At 33.9% G+C, this 24,786-nt stretch overlaps 1 protein-coding gene across 2 annotated transcripts in view; it reads left to right on the top strand.

The window, feature by feature from the left end:
* The first annotated feature begins 1,325 nt into the window (after window positions 1-1,325).
* The window catches only part of Su(dx) (WW domain containing E3 ubiquitin protein ligase suppressor of deltex), a 42,203-nt gene continuing 18,742 nt past the window's right edge, over window positions 1,326-24,786 (top strand). Inside the window, exons 1-12 of one of the 2 annotated variants that reach the window (XM_089254140.1) lie at window positions 1,326-1,557; window positions 8,291-8,351; window positions 9,013-9,151; window positions 9,255-9,379; window positions 11,714-11,860; window positions 12,722-13,060; window positions 13,522-13,801; window positions 17,723-17,818; window positions 19,910-20,075; window positions 20,353-20,407; window positions 21,213-21,297; window positions 23,214-23,339. In XM_089254140.1, the coding sequence (XP_089110266.1) occupies window positions 8,300-8,351; window positions 9,013-9,151; window positions 9,255-9,379; window positions 11,714-11,860; window positions 12,722-13,060; window positions 13,522-13,801; window positions 17,723-17,818; window positions 19,910-20,075; window positions 20,353-20,407; window positions 21,213-21,297; window positions 23,214-23,339 (1,610 nt within the window). In that variant the 5' untranslated portion in view covers window positions 1,326-1,557; window positions 8,291-8,299. The remainder of the gene's footprint in view (window positions 1,558-8,290; window positions 8,352-9,012; window positions 9,152-9,254; window positions 9,380-11,713; window positions 11,861-12,721; window positions 13,061-13,521; window positions 13,802-17,722; window positions 17,819-19,909; window positions 20,076-20,352; window positions 20,408-21,212; window positions 21,298-23,213; window positions 23,340-24,786) is intronic. The other variant, XM_089254207.1, reaches the window with a different exon arrangement.

Below are 24,786 nucleotides of genomic sequence, written 5' to 3'. Positions count from 1 at the left end.
ATACGGGCTTTTCCATAAAATGACTCTTTAACCAAGGAGCTTTCTTTCCAAGCGCCTTGAAATCAAGTTATGCTGACGTCACACGGTATGCTCCCGGGAAGATAAGACTAAGACGCCTTCATATATTCGTGTATTAAGACGCCTTCATATATTCGTGTATTAAGACGCCTTCATATATTCCTGTATTAAGGCGCCTTCGTGTATTAAGGAGTTCTAGATAAGACGCCTTCATGTATAGGGGTTCTACGGGAAGGGAGCTAACGATCGTAGTTCAATGAAGGGAGGGAGAAAATTAGCGACCTTGAACACGACCACCTAGATAACCTAGATAGGAGGTCGTGCCTTGAACCGGTAAAGTTCTTCCTTGAAGAAAAAAAAGACACTGACAGCAGAAAAGCGCGCGAGACCGAGGTTTTTTTTGCTAAAAAAAGTGGAAAAAGTGACCTGGGCCTGAAAATACGTAATAAAAGTGACTAGTTTCTAAAAAATTGACTTTTAGTGAAAAAAGTGACCCGTGCCGAGCACTGCGTTATGCACAAGAGATGCTGCAAAAATTTACACTAGAAAACTTCGGGGGTGTGCCAGGAACGGATTATTTAATTTTACATGGATTCTTTTTAACGGGAAAAATTGTTTCGGCTTACAAATGGATTTCAGGGGCGAATTAAGTTCGTAAATTGGCTGTATCTCACGTTAACAAGTGGAGAGGACATATTTCTCAAAATAGCTTCGTTGAAAACATAAGGTGAAAAACTGCACATTTTCTTTAAAAAAAATAGTAATCAAATTGGGGGTGGGGAATAGAGAGCCCCAATTTTTTTTTCTTAATGACGTGATTCTCATGCATTCCCGAGAGATTTTATTCTTTGTCTAGGAAATTTGTTACAGAACCGGGATTCGACGCATACTTGCATAGTCAAAAGCTAGTACGCTAACCACTCGACTGCCAGGCGGGAAACTGCGGCGAAATATACGAAAATATACCGGAAAATTCGGGAACCTATACAGATTGTTAGTTCACGTGATTACGCGTAAATAACGTAGATCTGTGAAGACAATCGTAAAATCTGTTGAATCGCAATAGCTTTTACGATAATAATCGGAACTTTTACGTTAATAATCACTATTCCGGTCTAATTCGCACTGACTCGGAGTAGCGGCATGTCGGAGCATATTATCGAATCAAAACTTTCTTATTGTAAAAGATTTTGCGCAATCCCGATCAGAAATATTTTTTGATTGGACACCGCGCGAGAGCTTTCACTGCCGCGCGATAAGTATGAACGTAGCTCAGAGGATAAGCGGAAGTAAAGCTTTTGTGATTGTTTGAGTTGTTATTCTCACTTATTTATCAGCGAATCTTATATGTAGGCTTAGTTGGTTTATTACGAGTCATCAAATCCCATGATTAGGAGCAGTTTGAAGTACTAAATGAATTTGAAACTATTCCGAATATGTATCGGAACAATTCATTGATTTCCTCACTCGTAATACTCAGGAGCTATTATTATAAGGGCTGCTCGATTTTGTTTGTAAACAGCTGAAGCATAACCATAGGTTAGTTTCATCCTTATAGGCAATCAAATAAATTATTTATTTTTAAAAAAGAAAATCAACAAAAACCATTGCAATTCTAACTGCATTGCTATCAACGGGTGTGTCTCCATACGTGCTACTATTTATTATTTTAAACAACCGTGTTTTAAATATTGAAACTAAACATATGTATATAAATTGTGTTTTTTTTAAAATGTTATGCAATACAGTGATTCAAGTGACCTACACACAAGCTTTCTACAACTACATTTTTTATTTCATTAGATCAACAGATATGACGATTGTTATGGCCTCAATCATAAAATTTGCTATTGTTTATTTAATGGTTTCACAATCATAAACAGTACTGTGTTACATTGTCTTTTATGATTGAAAATGTACCTGTCTCATATATTTGTATTGAGACATGGAACCATATTGTGCTTAGATGTTGTAATTTTATTGTTTAGTCTGTGTAGATTTCCTTTGCATGAGTTAGGATACATTGGAAAAGTGTTTTATTTTTAAATTTAAACAAATCACAAAATACACATACATATATATACGTGACATAGACAATACAAATGTATGATAAACAAATACGAATACATAATACACAAATTAATACATGTATAAGACTGAGGTGAGCAATATTAACATGTGTTGAAAATCATTGGGTGCGTTAGCCCAGGTCGATGAGATACTCGCATAAAGTACCAAAGAATTTTTAGAGGTATCGTGAGTTTGATGCCCGATTCACCCTTATCAAAGATTTTCCTGATGCTGAGGTACAACAGAAAAGGCAACAACATGACCACAGGAAAAGATCGCTACCATAGGGAGTCTCGTACGAGAGGTTAGTGCACCAACCTCTTGGTGAGTGTGAAATTGGCAAAGATGTTGAAAATTGCTGTTTGGAATCTGGAACAAATATTGTAGGTCCCTTTCTAATTAGCCCTCGTGTGCAGAAAATGGCAGTGGTGAGACAAAAGTGATAAAAAATCATTATGGTTACTTCATGATACTTATACCACTTATGAGAAGGAATTTCTAATTACAGTAGATCCGGCTTATAACGTTCCCGTTTATAACTTTTTCCCACTTGGTAAGACATATTTTCCAAACTAATACTCATAGAGATTTCTTTTTAAAACATTTTCCTGCTTTCAGTGTTTTTCATGACTGTTTTTTGAACTATATTTACCTATTAACTCCTCAATATTGGCTATTGATGAAAATTCTGTGGTGTTTGGTCAGAACATATCTCCAATAAAGAGCTTGTTGATCTAGTAGTAAGAAGTCTTTCTAATTACAACTAATTAGAAGTGAGATAAATGAACAAATACGTGAGTACGGCTAAACATGCTGACGTATGATATTTGCATTTGTGTGTATGCCTTATTTCTGATTTTTAAATGACAATCAAAATGCTTTTATCTCAGAAATGTGATTTTGGAGTTATCATGTTCTAACCAAACACGAATATGGTGGAGCTATGGTGTTTGAATGTAACTTGTTTCGTAAACAGGTAATCCAACGTGTCAGTTATTTGAAACACTTGTACAGTGATAGGCTACCTTGGCTAACGAAGGTAATTCTTTCCGAAATCATGCTCAATTAGCAAACATGATTTCTCATTTGTTTCCCTGGAAATTTGTTTAATTTGCCCTATTTATTATCAAAAATTTGGGGATAAGTTTCTTTTTAAACACCAAGGAGCACTACAAAAAAAAAACTAACTAACCTAAAGCTGAAATGAATAGCTTCATAATTGGTTAAATGAGAGTTTACACAAAGATGAGGTACTAACGACAAAAAATTTACTTATGCTCTAAAATAAATATGTCCTAAAACTTTTTTCATTCTTATCTCAAATAGCATTAGTTTTGGCAAAATAGTATGATAATGAGAAGTGTTGGTGTAGTCTACAATGTTTTGAACCATTACTTTATTTTTATGAACAAAAATTCTTCGTTTTGCTAACTAATCTCATCGAGCCAAAATTTTCCTTTTGAGTACATTTATCCCCACAAATTCAGAATTAATGTGCTGCCATCTATAGATAAAAATAGCTAGCCAAGAACTGTATTTAACTTTTGAAAAGCTTCGCACAAAATAAAAAAAATAATTATTTTTATTTGATAAAAACTGAAAATTTCTCACAAATGCTAAAAAATTCTCCCCAGTTACCACTTTTAGCCAATTTTTCCCAGGTGTTACCATCACCGATTCAGATGATAATCTATTTACAGCCACACACCAGAGTCATTGAAGGGCTAGTATTTTATGCTCTAACAATTTCACTGTCATTGCTGATTGGTTGAAAACATGGATTGCAGGATTCTTTACAATCAGAAATGTTTTTTTATTTTTAGTGCATAGAAATTGTAGCCCTAAGAGCTCTCGTCAGAGGCGAGAACCGAAAAAAAAACCAGTCTGAATCGGGATCGGAATACCAAGGAAAAAATTTACTTTTTATCGAAAATTATGAAATATGTGAAATATGACTAAAAATTTTGAAAATATGCTCTATCACGAAAAAATGGCGAAATATGCAAAAAAAAAAATGCAAAGACATCGAAATCCAAGTCCTAGTGATTAGCATGAAAATTCGACTACAAAGGCAGATTTTTTTATGTTAGCATGTGCATTCATATCAATGAAAATGTTCGCCTAAAAATTTGTAAGTCGAGGCATTGATTATCCAAGGTATCACTCACTGTATATCAAATCAAACTTCCCCTCCCCATGAGAAATAATGGTAAAATGGTTCTTTTCGCAACCTTTTCCCCTCACACCAGCCACAGTTTATTATTAAAGTTAAAGTATATGTTGATTACACAATAATGTTGAGTGCATTATTATGTTTTTGCTTATTTTGTATTAAAAGCTTGAGTATTTTTGGAATGATAAAAAAAAAAAGACTGAAATCCCTGCTTCCATTGACACACAACAAAAGGGTGAAAAAGTCTTCAATAGGCTTGTGCTAAGAATGTCATTCCCTCAGTCAGTGGTGCTTTAACCAGGGCTTGACAGATCAGAAACAGTTTTGATGCCAGCAAAATTACATAGGAGCCAAGAATGATTCTAATCCGAAGAAAAATTCCTAATTTTTTTCCTTTTCAGTGCTTTGTCCTTTACCTACATTAAAAGACACTGTCACGAAATCAGAATTTTTTTTTGCACTTCATAAGACTGTAATTTAACAATCACATGCAGGATGTTTTAGGTACCAATAATGATTTTATAGTCGCCATGGTGACCTAGCGCCTAGGATTTGTCAACCTTTTGTCTTAACAAAGGGGCACATAGCGCGAAGACAAGGCTCCCCCCACTCAAGTCAAACTACAGCCCATAACCTATTGAAGGTTTTCATTAATTAATCAAGTAACTTATTAAGACAGTTGTGATCACATGATACCGAATAAAAGACGCTAATATACAAAGCCTCTCACGGACTATTCCTTATCTGAGAAGTTTGTTCAAATCAAAATCCAAGAAAAAATTTTAAACTTTTTTCCCGTATCGCATGACATTGCTAGTCAAAATACAAAACATTTATAGAGTCAAAATTTGTTGAAAAATTTTGCTCACTTGTAATCCAAAGTTTTACTGTATATTTTTCAGGTGCTGTTAGTTAGGAATCATATATAATTCCAGGGATTATAAAATCGCAAAAATACCTAGGTGGAAGAATAATTTTTTAGGTGTCAACCATTTTTTTCTGTGAAAAACAAGACAAAAATAATATTTCTTTCGACTTTTCCAGGACACTGTGACTATCTTCAGTATTTATAGACACTCTAATACAGGGCTGGACAAATCACAAAAAAATCTAGGTAAAAAAAAAATAGTCAACAATTTTTAGGTGCCAAAAAAATTTTTACTCAAAGAAAAATGTCCAAAATAATGCTTCTTTTGACTTTTTCAGAGCATAGTTAGCTTCTTTCATGTTAGCAGATATACTGCTATAAATTCCAAACGTTTTGTGCTGCTCTCAGCCTGCAATTTAGTAACTACACAAAGAAAATTTTAGGTGCCAATACCAATTTTTCAGTTGACATTTCGTCTGGGATTTGTCCAGCCCTGCTGTGATAATAAAATTCAAAAATTTCTTTGTCCTCAAATTCCAATTTTGCATTTATGCATGGGAAGTTTTATAGGTGCTGATACACACTAATTTCTTGGTTGCTTGGGATTTGTCAAGCCCTGCATAATTCAATTTCTTTTGTAATGCTAATATTAACATCATTTGCATTAATCAGATTTTTAAAACATTCCGCAGAATAGACTTTCTACAAATGAAGAAACTGAAGTACCATGATCTTTATGTACATAAAAATGCATAGACATCACTTTGTTAGTCAAGTATTATTAATAAGACGTGATGCTCACTGTTTATGCAGCTGTCTAATCGGTTCTGGCTGTCAGCCATATCGTTAATGCTACTTAGCACCTGCCATGCTTGATATTCATAAATGTTGAGTTGTACTGCTCTTCAAACAAGTCATCTTTGCTAACATCGAGTGCAAAATTTTATTGTTCTTTAGAGCACTACAAGATTTTTAAGTGACTAATTTATGTTATTTGTGGCTTCTCATATCTGAAAATTTACTTGTATTGAATTTATCTTCATTTGAGATTTTTTCAACATCGGTAAAGATCTAATCAATTAATGGCGCTGAACAAAATAATGAGAAATAATAAGAGTGAGCGAGAGAATACCACAGAATCAAGTAAATTTGCAACTACAAAAATTGGTATTGACACCAATGTTTGGTTACTAAATTTGAGTCAATACCTTACAAAATTTTTGGAATTCATGTTGAGAAAGCGAGTCCCCTAAAAGTTCGAGGGAAAAAATAATATTTTGGACCATTTCCATCTCTCAATTTTTTTTTTTTTTTTGACTGCTATGAAATTCAGCTGGCACCCACAATTTTCTTCTTCCCCCTAATTTATCAAGAGCTGGTAATCAGGTTTGAGAAAATGTGTTTCAGAGCTGTGTTCTGAATCCTAGAGTTCTAGTTGTAAGGAATATATGTTAAAACCAATCTTCATATTTCAAGATTCACAGCGACCTGGAAAGTAAAAAAAATAGAAAATGGTTGGGGAAAATGTAAAATATGTGGTAAAAGTAAGGAAAAAGTTCTGAGAAGGGAGAAAAAATTAAAAAAAAAGTAATAAAAATTTAGAAGGTTACGATTTTGAATTATAACTATTCAGCCTCGATGATTCGACTATCCTGATAACTCGGCATCTATTAGTATTTATTCCCATGATTGGCACAATAGTGAATCAATTGGGCAAAACCTCTCTAACCTCTAGCTTGACACTTGATGATTGAATCCCACTTGAGTCTACTATGATTTATATACTGTGTGATCACAGCTCATTTTCAGAAATCATTCACACATTGATTGATTTGAAAAATTTTATGTCATTACTCTTTTGTGTTTCAAAATTTATGTTTCTACCATTTGTTTGTTTATTGACATGTGTCGAAGATTCTCTCCCATACTTTACTTCCCTTATTTCTCTGTTTGGAAGTTAAAAACTCTACCTGTAGACCAGAGATCTTCAACCTTTTTCTAGTCGCAAGCACTGCCTTTGCCCATCTTAAAAAAAAATAACACTCTTACAGCAAGTTTGTCATACGAATGCATGAAATCAGGATAATTTCATTTCACTCCTTGAATTCAATTTGTATAAGGAGTTCAATTAGAATGCTGATCAGTTCTCGTGAGCATGATGTAGGACACACGTATCGAGCAGTGGTACTTCTGGAAGCACTGTGGTGCTCTCGAGCAACAGGTTGGAGATGCCTGCTGTAGACTACGAAAAGCACAAAGATTTGAATGATTTCTGAAATTTTTAAGCAAGAGAAGGTCAAGAAAGCTGGATTGAAATGCTTTTATGTGAGAGGAGAGAAGTTAGTTTGAAGAATTGCACTGATTCACAAATAACAGTTCTTCCAGCAATCAAAATGCTTTTTCCAAGTAATTTGGGATTACAGTAGACTCTCGATAATCCAGCTGTGCTGGTTATCTGGTGTTTTTTCTTGAGCATAGGAGAGGAAAACATGTCACTGTATGTCTGTTCGCTGAAGTTTATATTATTTAAATGGACTTTTTTTTTCAATTGCCTTCTAGTAATCTGTCGATTTCGATAATCCGGCACACCCTGGTTTCACATGTGCTGGATTAGTGAGTCTACTGTATTTTTTTTCTCTCTCTTTCTCTCTCTCAATATGAAAACTTCTTATACAAAATTGAAGATCACACAACAGTTTATAAATTTGTAGATGATAGACTATACGACACATATGTAGAATTGTTCAACGATATACAGGCCCATATGCATACATAAACGATTTACGAAAAAACAAATTTCAAGGTGGAATGGAATAAAACCTCACTAACTTGGCATCTGCTCAAGTCGACATGTTTTTCAATCCCCTTCAGGGGGGGGGGGGGGGAGGTGCTGAGTTATCAAGGTTCTGCTATATTTCTTCTGGAGTTTTGGTCAGGGACATAAACAGATTTTGCTGGGAACCATGAATTTGTTATTATAACAATAAATAGTATGTTCTTCCAAATCAATTGTGCAATTCGTTTCTTGTGATATTTTACTATTTTATTGACGTTATAGTTCATACCTTTGTTGAATTTTTTTTAAGTTATATAAATTACCAAACATTGAGCATAAACATAATAATTTTTCCCATAAAAATAACTTATTATTCAATTTCCAGCCTAAAGCCATGGGGGAGGCGCCATCACCAAGTAGCTCTTTATTTGAGCTCAATGTTACAAGTAAGTTTGAGAATATATTGTTTGCAATTGAAGTTGTTGTTTTTTTTTTCACTTTGTCCCACTTCGAAAGAAATTTCTGACCAGCCTCACTTCCACATATGCTCCCTTTGTTGTCTGGGTAAAAAATGGGCCAGTGACCATATCACGTAAAAGTGTGCACCACACATTTATTTTCTATGCCCCAAAATTACTTATTGTTGATGATGCTTATTTACACTGTTGAAAACACACACAGAATGTTACCTCATCAGAAAAAAATGATCCTGGAGTGTAAATCAGGTTCGCCGGCGATGAGAGCTAACATATTCACTAAACCATTCGCACCTTTTTTTTATTGGTGACATCTTTCTTCTCTCATAATAATGGCAGCGTATGTGCCTTCAGAAAATTTGTCATTATACTAGGAGAGTTGGGCATCCAAATTTTTCTGATATCGTCACCATATGTGACATTACTGATTTTTAATCTTTGTTTCAAATTAGGGATACTTTATCCGGACACCCTGTGCTATTTCTGATTAATGTGAGAATAAAATATTTTTCCTAAATTCACCAGATTACGCTCAGGAGTAATAACTTTTTTCACATGTATGTTTGACTCAGAAATATAGTAATCAATATTTACAAAGATATGTGAAACTGTTTCTTTTCTTTTTTTTCAGTTGTTTCAGCAAAGTTATACTCAACGAGCATTTTCAAACCCAGCCCATATGTTGAGCTTATTGTTGATGGTGGTGTACCAGTTAAAACTGAATATAACAAGAACACTTACAATCCTAAGTGGGATGAACAATTTCCTATGTAAGAACAAAATCATTGTGATCCATATATAATATGATAGTTAATTTTTTTTTCAAAGTGAACTGCAATTTATAGTTATTAATCATTGATTACTTGGTTTCAGTCTTGTTACACCATACTCAAAGCTCCACTTCAAGGTTTTTAATCACAACTCTCTCATTAAGGACAGCCTACTTGGTGAAGGGATCATTGATCTGTATTCTGCACTTGTAAAACATGATGGAAAATGTAAGTGATGTGCAGTTTAACTTTAAAAGCTATAAATTTCATGAAATTGAATCATTGTTTTATTGATATTTTTATTTCAAACTATTTCTTGTGCATTTGTATAAATTTTTGCCACTTCACAGGAACTTGTCAAAGGACAATTTTTTCCATGGGTTTTCCAGCCCTGGCATAAACTAGTAGAACCTTTGTTTTTACTATGTTATATCAATCACTTTTTATTTAGAGGTGTTATTGGTTTTTGTTTCAAGAATCTTATTACAAAATCTAAAATTAAATGTATTTAACAATATTTAATACTCAAACACATTTGTCAAACACATATTAAATATGCAGAGTTAGCAGTTATAATTTCCTGCCTATGATCTGCAGATTATACAGTGTGATTCCATAATATCCCTTGCCAAATTTTACTCGCAAACCATTGATCTTATAGTCATACTTTCAATTAGAAAAAGTATCCGTACAACGTGTAGAACTCAAATATGAGATTAATGTTGCAAGGGTTATTTAGTTGTTAAAATAAAGAAATTAATATTTCATATTCACACCTTCCTCAAAAACCCAATCAGAAAGTTTCTCCTGAAGCCCACAAAAAGCTTCCACATTTCTAAGTGCAATATTCTCTGAGATATCTGAATTCAAAATCAGAGTAAAGTTGGGAAAGAACAGTAGAAACAAGGAAGATAAGCATTGTCCATTTGTACTGTTTTTTCCCAACTTTTCTCCAATTTTTAAATGCTAATATTGCAGTTAGAAACATGGCCTCAGGAGAGACAGGGCAACAACTTTCTAAGTGGGTTTTCAAGGACAGGGTGTCTGTATAAAAAGTTAATTTTTATATTTTAATAACGATACAACCCCTTGCAACATGAATCATGTATCTGAGTGCTACATATTATTTGAATATTTTTTTCTAATTGGAAGCGTGCCTTAAGATCAATGCAGTTCACCAGGAATTTGTGACTAGAGGAAATTATGAAATTACCCTGCATGTGTAAATATATACTTCTTTGTATGAAAAATACAATAATACCTCGAAGTTATGTGATAAGTGAGACCAATGACAACAGCGTCAGGGTACAATTTCACATACACATAAATATCAGTCGATCGTGATCAAAATTTAGGGGAAATACTGTTTTTTTTTCCCTTTTTATTATGCCTGTACTACTATGGTACTGTTCTATAGTTTCATACATCATTGTATAGCCTCATAAAATTAAACTTGATTTGTGACTGCAATCCATTATGGTGAAAAGGATGTAATCCCTGAAATCTATGAAAATGAAAGTCGTGTTAGTTGTGTTGAATGTTCTGATAATACCTTGGCCCATCAAAAGAAAAGAGCTGCTAGTGTTTGGTGGCATGAAAGCTACTTTTACCGAAATTAGTTCAGAGTTGAAGACCCGGTGCATTGTCACTGAAGAGCATCATATCAATTTTTTTTTTCAAGAATGACAATAAAATTAGACTTTGGCTATAAAATTGTGTGATTTTCTGTGCAAAAATGACAGATACCATACAAGCCTGAAGATTCCATTTCTAAATCATAGCAAAGAATTCATACATATGGTGAATGTTTATTCAATATCATATGTAGTTACAAATACAACATCACAACAGGCAAAATGCCCAACGAGGTGGCTGAGAAAAAGATGGCCATAACCAGTGTTCCCCCTGACTTTTTATCAATTGTAGCAATTTGGCTAATCAGATGGGAAATTTGTAGCCAAATGAGAAGAACCTTAGCCAAATTGATGCATCATAAAATCATGCTATTCTGAAATCATGCAACTTTGATAGTGTAAGCAGAGATATTATTCTTAGTTGAAGGAGTGAAGAGAGAGAAGAATCTTCTAGAACACTGACTTTTTTCTTAGTCCCAGCTCTGAGAGCTAATATCAATTTTCTTCTATAAAAAAATTCTCTTAATTTATATTATAAAGTTAATTGTGCTATATTATGCATGAATTTTTTCTGAAAATTGACATAATTTTCTCTCTATAATCTGCATATGAAAAATTTCTCTACTTTGAGAAAAACAGGTTATCCTATAATCTGCACAGCCGAATTTGTTTTTTTTTAAATAAAAAATGATTTTGATCACATTTTTTTCTAACAAATGTTGGTTCTTCTGCTCAACCTGTAAGCCACATAAATTTTTTTGTAGATCAAATTTATTCCAACCTCTAGGGGGGAAGCTGAAAATAATACACAGCTGTCTATAGTTTGCTTTAAGATATTCATATATTTTTTAAATTTATAATCTGCAGATGATTTTTTTATGTGTATATTGTACAGTGTGTCATATTTTCTAAAATATATTTTTCTTAGTGGAAAAACTACCGTACCCAGTTGAGTTGGGTTATGGCAATAAATCATACAGACTACTCAGCCATCTTGTAGTGGTCTTAGATGGTATGCATGTGGATTTATCCAGATTTCATGCAAGAAATCATGGTGAAAACTCTAGCACTGAAGGTAATATAAATATTATAAATAGTAATAAAATTTTAGTGTGGTTTAAGAATTATATTTAAGAAAAATATTTTTAAAAAGAGCAAAAAAAATTACCTTTTTAAATGTATTGGAATTTCCCCCAGCTTTGAGAGGACTCGAGGAGAGGCATGGTGTGACTTACATTTGGTTCACTAAAAAAAGGCATTGAAGGGTCCCCGTCATTATTATCCAAAATAATTATTTTGAAGAGTAGTTTTGCTCCTCTCCAAAATTTTAAGGGAAAGTTTTGTAAAAAGAGGGGGTATTTTTAAATGAAAAACAGAAATAACTCTTATTTAAAAAAATTACCTAAAATTTGATGGTTTCACAGTATTTTCACTCCTTAACAAAATTTGGAGGAGTAAAATTGAATTTTTCGATGCTGAAATCACGCATCTAGATGCGTATTGGTGAACACTGATCTTCATTTATACTCAGACAACAAAGTCATGGACCATGTTCAAAACTGGTTCCGATCTCAGCCAAAGGACTTCTATAAGCAGGGTAATCACCACTTTGTGAAACACTAAGACAAGTGCTTTACAAATTTGGAGATTACTTCTGAAATAAACTATGTCATTTCATTTAGTGGCCCCTGTTTCATTTTCATTCGATCCACATCCACCCTTTTATGTCCATAGAATGAAGATGACAAAAACTTTCATTTGATTGATGTTAAGCATAGGCATTTTTATTTTGCATATATCTATTTTTTTAATTCTTACGAAATTTTTGTGATATATATATTTTTCAACAGATTTTCATTGTCATTTCATTATTCTGAACAATTATGTTTCAAGAGACTCAATATCCTTTTAATTTTTTGCATGTTGTATATTTTAGCTAACCATATAGAAACCAGTGGTAGCAGTACCCATTCCAACGCTAGCATTAGAGCTAGCAGTAGCAGGGCTCAGAGGCATTTAACGACTTCTTCCGAAGAGCCAACGCCAGTCTCTACTTCTTCAACTCCTTCTACATTCTCAAACAATTCCATAAGTGGAGGAGTACGAGTAAGGACAAGGCGCTCTGGGAACCATAGCCCAGCTTCACCTGCCTCAAATGGTCCTGCAGTGAATGGACTATCCCCTAACACTGGTGGGCGACGATTGCATTCAGACAATCGACACCAGTCTTTGCCAGCTATTGTAAATGACTCTACGGTCACATCACCCTCAGGAGGTAAGTCTTTAAAGGTTTCTATGATAACTGCTAAATACTTTGAACAAAACCAATAATTAGGATAAATTTTTTTTATATAGAGTTAAGCAAACTAGTGAAATGTCTTTTTTTTTCTTTTACTATTGCTAATAAAGTAATGAAAGCATTATTTTTCTTTTGCAATTCTTTTGCTTTAGTCCACTGACTATCATTGAAAGCGACTAAGCATTATATAATACAGTCATTTTGCATTTTGATGCAAGACACATAAGCTTACTTTTCATTTCCACTCTTTAACTTCTGTGTACCCCCCACATTTATTGATATTAACATATATATATATACCCCATGTTCATGTTCTTTCTCTTTGGATGTGTGTGGCTTGAAAAACATATAAAATAATGTGTAATATATTCTGGTTATATTCATTATAATATATATATTCTGGTTCTCATCTGTATAAAATTCCAATTATTCAACAGCCTCTGTTGTTCCAGCAACATCTGAATCAAATCAGCAGCAACCAGCATCCTCATCTTCTGCTTCACTATTTGGTGTGGTTGTTAACAATGGTATCACGGTTCCAAAACCTCCTACATCTCAAAGCACACAGAATATGAATGGTGCTCCAGCATCTACGGTTCCCAATGCCACTAGTCACCCAACAGCAGCAGCCACACCACAACCAGCTCTGCCACCACAAAGGCCGGCAAATCACAGGAACTCTGCTCCGAGCACAGAGGAAGAGGCCTTACCACCAGGGTAATTTGTCTATAAATTATATTCTTATACAGGGTAATTTAAAATGGTGTTAAAGTAAAACGTGCCTGTGACTGCTGCAATTAATTACAGCAAAAGTCTGTCATAATGAGTATGAGTATGGCTTATAACCAGATATAACTTATGACTTATAACCATTATTATGAATAATTTGCAAGTGATTTTGTCAAAGAGCTAACATTAAAGATACAAAAAAATATTATTTGTTTAGATATAGCAAGTTGTTTGTGAACAATTCACATTTGCTAAAACGACAATGGAGGTTCTCAAAAAAGTGTGTTTTCTTTTCCCTTTTTTAAAAGAATTATACATAAAATAGAGACTGGAAAGAGTGACATTTAAAAAAAATTCTCATTATTCTTAGATGTTTATAAATAGGGCATGTCACTACCCCCTTCCCTCATAGCTAAAAAGACATGTTTATCTTATAAGGTGCATTCCACATTAATGCAATGATACAAGCAATGCAGAGTTTACCAGCATAGCCTGATCTAGAACTCCTTAAAATACCAGATTGATCAGACCATTAAGTTGACAAAATCACTCATCTGCTGCTTTAGCTATATTGTAAATCCTTGTGAAAGTGGTCTTTTTCACATAACCATAAATTATTCTTTAAAAGTTCACATGCTGAGTCAAAGTTTTAGTTTAATCTAGCAAACTGTAAGCTTTTTATCTCATGATTTTCCAACTCCCACTGCAAAATTCAATAATTTTACAACAGTATTTTTGTTCTTCCCTAAAATTTGCTGTCCCTCAAATTTGTTGTCTGGGGGGCAGTTGCTCAGACTTGGATTGATGTTACCAGCAAAATATAAAACCAGACACATTCTATAAAGTTCAGGTGAAGTGGGTACTGTTTTCTAACATTTTATAGTCATATAATTGATATATGACAAATAATCTATTATGTAAACATAATTTTTGGGCAAATTTTATATTATGTGTTTTATATAATCATATGCGTGTGGTCTAATCGCAATTGCTCACATTTCATATTTTGCTTAAAAACAAACCATCAGGTATTCTTTAGAATTTTGAATTTCATACTATGCCAGTAGAATATATCAGGGGAGGCTCAAGGTTACCTGCCACCTCTAATGGTGACCCTGGCAGGAGGCTGACAAGGCTTCAGTGAAGGGGACCTCGAGATAAACCTGATTTCCTTTCAGAAGAAAACTCACATCATTGTTTACCGTGCCAAATGTGTGTGACATATGCCTTGCTTTTGAAGCAATTTTTTTTTGTTTTTATTAAGAATTTTTTTTCAAAGTGGTTTCTGGTACTCCAGGGACCGGACAAGTGTGAAGCCAAATTTTTCTTTTGCTTTCATTTGACTATTGTGAAACAAATTCTAGGTGAGAGCATGATGCCCCCCCCCCCCCATCCTAGAGCAGGGCCCTTAGGCTGGGATCTTTTGCTTCCCCCCCCCCCCCCCCCAATCCAACTTCCTGACTTTTCACGAGCTCTTCTATAGTTAATTTATAGTGTGAAAAAGCCAAAAAAAATTATGAGAATGGTCCCAGGCCCTTGTGAGGGAACCAAAATGCGCACTTACCCCTTGTTATATAGTACAGGGACGGCACGTGGCCATGCAACCCATTGCAGCTGACCGGCGCCATTCAAGAGGGGTGCTAAATCTAAGATGAATGGGTAAAAGGAAAGTTCCATTGGCCGAAAAATAATTGAAGAAAATGTTTTCTGTTGGCTCTGGAGGGGTGCAAAATCTGAGATAAAAGGGCGAAATAAATTTTTTTGTTAGGAATTGTTTGGATAAATTGTGAGGGAAGGGTATGACTCCCAAGGGTAGGGCTGACAGGGCTCCAGCTTGGGCCCAGGACTAAATCCTTATAATTCTTCTTTTTTTCACTCTAAATTAACTGTAGAAGGCACCCCATTGAAAACCTGGCTTGGGCCCCATGAAAGATTCCAGCTTAGGGGCCCTGATGCAGGATGTAAGGGCTATGAGGGGGGGGGGAAGGCAATAAGCAAGAGGCCCAAAAAATAAGTACTGCACAAGTACAGATCTTGTCTCAAGCCGCTCAAATAGCTTGCATTTTTGTTTATGGTATTACAGTCAGAGGCTCTGTCTATTTTCTCAATGTTTCCATTGTCGAGGTATGACTCAAAAGCGTGATGTCATGTGAATTTTTACTGTGTTAAATTTTGGGGTCTTAACTAAAGTCTGTGCTGCTGCCCCTTACAACCTGCCACCTGGGTGCATTGCACCCTCACTTAAGTGCAATAACATGAAGCAATCAAGACTCTAACGACACAAATGTGTTAGGGGCTGCACATATGCTCAGACAACACATTCCAGCATGTACACTTAGGTAGTAAATATTAGTAGAATATATGTAGGACTACAACTATTGATGACCGGTAAGATTAAGGATTTATTTTTATAAGATTTGATTAAGTTAAAATATATTGATACGTGTCATTGTATATGGAGAAATTCTCCTATATGCTTCTCATCAGTGGCATCATGACAAAGTGTGTCTCGGGAGAGTGGGAACAACAGGTAGTAGTGGTGAGGGGGTAGATATGAACAAGTTTTGTTGGTCTTTGATTAGACAAAGAGAGAGATAGGTTTTGGGGGGGGGGGGGGAAGAAAGAGCAAGAGAGTGTGTGTTCCCACACAAGAGGGAAAGAAGAGTTATGTTTCCCTGTATTATTACACACTTATATATATATATATATATATATATACACACACACACACAGCATCAGTGAAAAATTGTCCTTTCAAACATGTTATTTTAGACTGACTTGCTGAAAAAAATTCATCAGCATCAGTAATTGGAATTAACAATCCTGCCAATAGCATTTGTAAAAACCATCAGAATCTTCTATCTTTTCTCATAAGTGTTTTTTATGCAAATGAAAAGGGAAAAGAGATGTATCTATAAATATGTTACAGAGTAAATGTGTTATAAATTTGGTTACATATTATACATAATATAACAGATTTATTACATTTATTGTAGCACATATATACACAGTCGAACCCCCATTATAATACCCCCCCCCCCCATTGCAGCACCAACGCCGCTTAGTACCACAAATTTTCGGATATAGGGATTATAATATAAAAACCTCTTTTAGCGCCAACTTGTTATAATGCCAAGTGTTGTTTGGATGTATACAAAGTCAATGTGTGATTATCCAAGAAAATTTCTTCTTCCATCATTTTTCTTCTCCCCCCCCCCCCCCCCGAAAGGAGTTGAGGAATTTATCCTTTTTCATTCCACTGTTATTATCGGTCAGCATAACAATAGAGCACAAAAATGAAATAAAGAATAGTGTGGTCAGGAAGTCTTAGTCTTAGACAGCACATTGAATACCTGAACACTTGTAGGGATCATAACAACAAACATAATCAACGAAGCACATTTATTGATAACGGGAAAATTTACAATGAGCATTACTGCACCCCCATCCCAGGTTGTTCAAGGTTGCTACGAAAAGTTTTCCAACAGTGCACGTTTTTACTCACTAGTCATTAAATTTTGAGTGCTATCGTCTCCCTGGATTTGCTTCTTTCAAATCATCTCGAAAGGAGTTGTTGTTTCAATATTTGGAAAAAAGGAAGTTTGTGGTTATCAAACCAATGCGGACTACCATTATTTCCCTTTGTTTATTTTGTTTGTGTACTTATAAAATACATCGCTAAATTTATCAGAATTAAAATAATTTCTTAAGTAAGTGCTTATGTATTACATTCAATTAACACCAATCTCATTATAGTGCCAAAATTCTTTGGTACAGATGGTGGCATTAGAACAGGGTTCGACTGTATAAATGAGGGTTGAATTTATTTTAATTTATTATTCAATTTTGCAAAGTTTTAATTTGATAAATTACTGAATTGTGTAAAAAAAAAAAAAAATCAATTTCTAGGTGGGAAGTACGTTATGACCAGTATGGAAGGAAATATTATGTTGATCATAATACAAGAAGTACAACTTGGGAGAGGCCACAACCATTACCACCTGGGTAAGATAACTTGTTGTTATTGTGAAAATATGAAAAATTTATTCTACAATGAAATCTGTTGAGACAAAGGCAAAGGAGCATAAACGTATTTTGTGTTTACCAAGAATATGGAGATTTTTCATTACAAAAAAGCTCAAAACAGAGTATGTAGCAAAATTATGCTCATAGTGTATAAATGTTAAGCTGTTTTCAAGTTAATAAATGCTCTCATCATAAAATGAAAAAATATAATTGAAATTTTTTTTTTTCATTGTTATAAAATTAATATGTATTATGCAATTCATATAACTCTAAAAACGTGGGGGGGGGGGGACTTTTTAATTCATGTAAGAACTAATTGACTGGTACAGACCTGCCAACTCTCCGGATTTAGGCAGGAGAACTCCGAATTTTTCATCCTTCCTCCCGCTTTCCAGATTTGTTAAAATTTCTTCAGATTTTTGCAGAAAATTAGATTTTACGTGAGCTTTCATGTAGTTGTGACGTCAATGACTGCCGCCATCGTTAGGGAAAACACCCATAGAGGACAGCCGTGGTCATTCCCATCGAGCAGCCGTAAAAAAAGTCTTGGTGACTGCATTTAAGCAACTGGTAAAGACGTGACTTTGTTTACGTAGCGTTGATCAGCAATCATTTATCAGGGGCATGACCTTGATTGCCGAAGTTCCTGTATAATCCGATTAAATATGTCTTCAGAAAGAAAATATAAAACTTTAAGCTATATAAAGCTTTGAAGAGTTCATATACCCAAGATTATCAATCACTGATAGCATCCACGAAAGGAAACTTATGTTTTATGAACAGTATATGTAGATGTGATTTTTCTATTCTGCATGGAAAAAATTTCGAATTTTTTTTTTTTGATTGAGTCTATGAGTGCCAGGGGGTTACCCCCCCCCCCCCTTTAGGAGAATCTCCGGATTTCTGGATTCCAAAAGTTGGCATATCTACTGGTGCATATGCAGGATCAAAAAAAGATCTGTATACAGTAGACTCTTGATTATCCAGCCTAGTTAAGAAAATAAAAATTCATTAATGAATTATATTACTTTTTCACATTTGTGTAATCATTTATCAATGAACATTAAAATAAGTTAATAATTTTTGTAAGAATTAAGCCTACATTTCACATTAATGTTTTGTTTATTTCCAAAAGTGTATGTCTTCATACTGTACAGTGTACATAATTTTATGTTTTGTACAGTTAAGTTAGACATTATAAAATTTATCTTATAATAAGAATTATATTTTTATTCACGTACATCCTTTTTTTGTAATAAAGTTTTAAAATTTCTGGATTCACACTCATCCTTTGGAAGCGCCTTGATATCTGCTTTACATTTAAAGTGGGGTGAGGGTGTCTTGTCTTTCAGTGTTCAATGTAATAAATTTTTAAAATGTAACAAACATTTATAAAGTACTTTCCTGTACTAAGAGGTCAGAAAATATGAATAAGAGTGGGATTGTGATATGTGAAAAGGGTGTTTTTTAGTTGGTGGTGGTGGTGGTGGGGGGGGGGGGTAAGAAATGAGCGTTTGTAGAACTCCAACCTATCTGATTTTTTTTTTTGTTATCCATCTTGCCTAGCTACCATATTAGAATACATAGTTGGGAGTATAGTTTATTTCCACTGCTAAAAGAAGTGGTCACAATAACTAATGTTGAATTTATCGATAGTATTTTCACTAAAAACCAACTTCAGTGGTGAAAAAAGAAACAAACGTAATTCGATAAAATAACACTGAAGGAAAAAATCTATTACAAAGTCATAGAACATTGTCAAAAACCCTGTACTCCCCTAAACTTATGTCTTGTGGAAAATTTTAATGTAAAGAACTTGGTTTTTTCATTCATTTGAGGTACAATTGTACAATTTTTACTTAGAAGTTTACTATTTAATTTTTATATTGAATGAATATGTATTACTGTTATTTTACTATATAACTCAACAAGACAAATATCTGATTCATATTGAGCAAAAGTTTCTATTATGCAAGTTTTTCTAGAAGAGGTTTAACTATATTAAATTTCCCCAATTCATTTTTGAAAATCATTTGTTGGTTAAAAAAAATTCTATATCTATATTTATAGTTGGGAGATGAGGCGTGATAATAGAGGCAGAGTATATTATGTTGATCACAATACCAGGACAACCACCTGGCAAAGACCAACAGCTGAAAGTGTTAGGAATTACCAGCACTGGCAATCTCATCAAGCTCAAGCTATGCAACAATGTCAACAACGTTTCTTATATCATGTGAGTAAGATGAAACACTGTACATAAATGTCTTTTAAATTACTGGGATTTTCTTCTACCATATGTTCTCTCAATTTACTTTGTCGTTCCTCCTGTCATTTGTGTCTCTGTATTGTCGCTAAGATGCCATACATGTTGAGGTTTGTCAATTTCCATTTTCTGTTTGGTCATATTATAAAAGTTCAGGATGAACTTGTTTCATAGAAGCCTGATGAATTTTAATTATGTGTTGAAATTTAATCATAATTAATTCAGTATTTTTCTTTATAAATTATAGACTCCTGTACAGGTTGAAGATGATGATCCACTCGGGCCTTTACCAGAGGGATGGGGTGAGCATTATATTATGATTTGCATTTTTTTTTCTTCAATTATAGCATGCAACTCAGAGGATGCTCCTTTGTGGTGTCAGTTTTCATATTTTAGGCAATTGCTACAGTAAAAATACGTTACAATTATTGCAATACAAAAAGAAATCTTTCTGAAAAGTTTCTTTAAATGTTTTAACTTGTTTTGCATTCAATTTATTGTTGTACGCTTCTCTTAACACCTTTGAATATTAAAGGACCAGGCGCATCCCAGTTCACATCTCTGAGAGATTTGGACTTGTTCCAAAAGGATGGGTGTGTCTGGAAATTTATTAAATAACAGAAAATAGGTATATAAAATTCTTTAAAAAAATAATTTCAATACCACAACACACTTTTCTAGATTGAATTCTTCTGTAATGATATTTTGTGTGATGGTAAATGAACCAAAAATTTATTTATCACCCATGTCTCAGTCTTTTATCACAACTTAATCCTTACAAGAAACCTATTGGGGAAATGAAAGTCAAATCAGCATTTGTTGTAGGTATTTTATGGCAAATTGATTGGTCAGCATGACATCTTACTTTCAGAAAGCAAGATTTTGTTTTCATTTTTCTTAGAATTTCTAATTTGGGGCTCTTAAAAGTAAAGTTAAAATGGAATATTTCTTTCATGTTTTTCGACATCAATATTTTCCCTGTCTGGCATATCTTTTTACTGAAGTTTTAGAAAACAATCGTCATGCTTCATTGCAAATGGCAAAAACATTGACATACAATCTTGATATCTATGAATTTTTTAATTTGTGTATTTTTAATTTTCATAGAAAAACGTGTAGATCCTAATGGAAGAGTCTATTTTGTAAACCACAAGAACAAAACTACGCAATGGGAAGATCCAAGAACACAAGGGTAAGTATAAATCTCTTGAGGCATACTGTAACAGTGTATAGTATGTCTCAAGTACAGAATGCCTACATAATATAGTTATACCATGTAGGTTTTCTTTTTTCTACAAAATTAGAGGAAATGAAATCTGATTTAGAAGAGGTAAAAAATGGGTAAAAAACGGCCTTTGGTATTAGTTCATTTTACCCATCTTCCCCAAAGCAGAATATGCCGAAATGTGTGACGTACGTCGCAGAACAACCAGTGCTGTTGCAGAACAATCTGGAAGAATTTTAAAAATAGTGTGGAAAAACGCTATTATGTATATGAGTTACTTACCCCAACCCGGCAAATGTGATTCGTTATACGGGGGTTCCCCGAAGGGAGCATTTATTTTCTCAATCAAAAAAAAAAAAAGATTACATGTTAAAAATATATAGATTCTATATCACCGGAGCACCATTGGTCCGAGGTTAACAATTCACCTTACAAAACTCGGGCAACACCATAAACAACCCACGAGCAGGAATTTGGTGCTCCCGATTACCACTTTTCAATCTATTTGTTTCTCTTGGGAACATTTCACTCTTCCTACCTTTGCACTGCCAAGTCCATTATACCAGAAAGAAGGGTTCTTGTTTTTTGGTTTTTAATCAGTGCCGTAATTGGAATGTTAGTGCTTGTGAAGTTTATCTTCTTTCTCTGGCTTTCCCAATATTCGTATTGATATATAAGATGTTGGGTGGTGCCACTATCTTTGTTGCAGAAAATGCACATAGGGGACTTTCCATGAAACCTAGCTTGGGCAATTCCTGTGGCACCATGTTGCGTGAGTAATTGATTTATATAAAAGTCTCCTTGAATTCTTGTGGTGCTAATCTTAGGGAAGATGGCATATGTGACCCTTCCTTTGTTACTATCATCCCAATATTCTTGCCACTCTTTGAGGATGTCTTTCTTAATAACTTGTCGAATATATGATTTTGTATATTTGTTGTTGATGTCTACTTCATCCTTTTGCGTGGCTTGTTTTGCTTTTGTATCAGTATAGTCATTTTTAATGTTTTCGTGATGTGCTTTAACCCAATGTAGTTTTGTATTAAATTTTTTAAAGATCTTCTGCATTATGAGCACTCTGTTGTTTTTGTAATTTGGATTACCGATTGCACATAAAGTTGATTTTGAATCTGTATATATGTGGGCCTCATATATTTTATTTCCAAGGATATGCTATTATGTATATGCGAATTTTTACCGCAGAACATTTTCAGTCAGCTGAGGGCTCGTTACAAGAACATCGCAAAACATTCTGCTTTGGGGCTCATCTTTTTCCCAATACCAGCAATTGGCATCATCAGCAGATGTCATAACTAGATAATTCAAAGATTTGATTTTTTTAGCTGAAATCCAAGACTGAAACAGCTGGCTAACCAATGATCACAGCCTGTGCTTATTCGTTTCCAGCCTTTCAGGTGCTGCTTCTTCTGATTCGTTATATTGAATATCAAATTGTTAATCCATTAGTAGTGTCATCTTTACGTTCTTGGACAAGAAGTCTTGAATTTCCAGCTAAAAAACAAATCTTTGACTTAGTATCAAGTTAAGACACCTCCTGATGATGCTAACCGCTTGTATTGGAGAAACATTGAGTAAAATTAACTCATACCAATGACAGATTTTTTTACCCAGAAAACTTCTCTTCTGATTCACAACCCTTGATAACCTTATCAAGTAATTCATATTTGCTTCTTTGAATGAACATAGTTCTGATGCTAGACTACACCTGCTCAACTATAAAACTGGATTTTTCCCCTGAATTCCCTGTCTTCAAAATTGTAGTGTGGGGATGAATCTTAGATGAGAGTGTAAAAAGACTAACATGATTATGCTCAATATGCTTTCATACATTATCATAATTTAATGTTGTTTGTTTCATATAGTTTGGAAGATCCGCTGCCTCCTGGGTGGGAAATCAAGCATACACCGGAAGGTGTTCGGTATTTTGTTGACCACAACACAAAGACTACCACATTTGTTGACCCACGTCCATCCTATGCTGCTAAAGGGTGAGTAAGATTGTGAAACTTCATTTGGATGTTCATCCATTACTTCAATTGGACCTTCTAACATTTATCCTTCTCAGTCCTCTAAGTCATTTTGAATTTTATGTTTTTTATATTTATACCTTTTAACTGTAAAACTACTTAAAATTAGTTTCTGCTGACAGATGAGTATAAATAAGTTACTACCAAATGTTCACAACATCTAAAACTAATTTTAAGGTCTATGTGCACATTTCATTTAACTAGGTGGACTTTTTTTTTTTTAAGTGTTCTTTAGTATCCCCTCACAGGTGACTCACGGACTGAAAAGGTTATAAACGAATAATATATATCGAAATCTCTCCATGATTTACATCATTCGTTGGTTGTCTATTTTACTCTTACCACATTTTTCTTTAAATTGAGATGCAAATTAAAAACCTGAATCATAATTTCACTGATAAAAACATATTTTTTCTCAACTGTGTTTCATATAATTTCTTTTCTTAACCCGGCTATGTGTTAAGGCTCAAGGATGCACAGTAGAATCTATAAGACTCAGATATTCATTTTAGTGTTATCATTTAAGCACTAGGATATGGTTTTTTTTTTAATTTATAAGTCATATACACTCTAACTGAATTTTCTTCGTTTGAACTAATTTTGTCACTCTCTCCTTGTCATTTTGTGTCCCTGAGACAGTGTCTTGGCCAGTGCAAAAATCAGTCTAAAATTTCTTCTAATCATTCATTACATTCTGTCTTCATGAGACCAAATAACTGTTTCTAAGGGAAACCTTTGAGACTTATGAGGAGAAACTTTATGAAGATCGAGCAAATTGTGACTTTAGGAAATGGAACTTCCTCATTAATCAAACTAAATTTATGATTGAAATTTCATTTATTTATTTATTTTTATTTTTTTACACTGGCACCAAGAAGATAATGACCTTGTCTTTAGCTGCTTTGAAGCAGAATTCTTGAGTTGAGAGGACAAGCCCACTTTATAATGAGTGGGACCAGCGCTGCAGGATTAAGACACTTAACAATTTACACAGTATCCAAGAAACTAGTAGGTGATGTGCTTGGTAGAAAAAATGCATACAAGTAAAACAAGAAATAGCCTTTAATTATTATCAAAGTAAATGATTTCATTATAGACTTCATTCATGCATGTTTAATATACCTTTATAAATACAATAGAAAAGTATAATGAATTGCAACATGAAATCGAAATTGGTAGTTTTAGAAAAGTGAATGTGTGTGAAATTGATTTTTAGACTCAAGTCTTGAATAGTTAGCTGTGATAGGAGTTTTTAAGTGATTGAAATGTAAACTCGCTTGAAAAAAATGTTTATCTTTGGCTGTAATTAACCCTTAAATGTGTAGCTTTGCATATGTGCAAAGGGTTCTTTAAATGTTCATTACTGCAGCCATTTTAAAGATAAAAATTCAGAGAATCACCTTTTTTT

The sequence above is a fragment of the Pholcus phalangioides genome, unplaced genomic scaffold (assembly GCF_987345545.1).
Source record: "Pholcus phalangioides strain wild (caught in Gottingen) unplaced genomic scaffold, Ppha-v1.0 ptg000001l_1, whole genome shotgun sequence".
Taxonomy (NCBI): domain Eukaryota; kingdom Metazoa; phylum Arthropoda; class Arachnida; order Araneae; family Pholcidae; genus Pholcus; species Pholcus phalangioides.
This window is presented reverse-complemented; position numbering and strand designations above follow the sequence as displayed.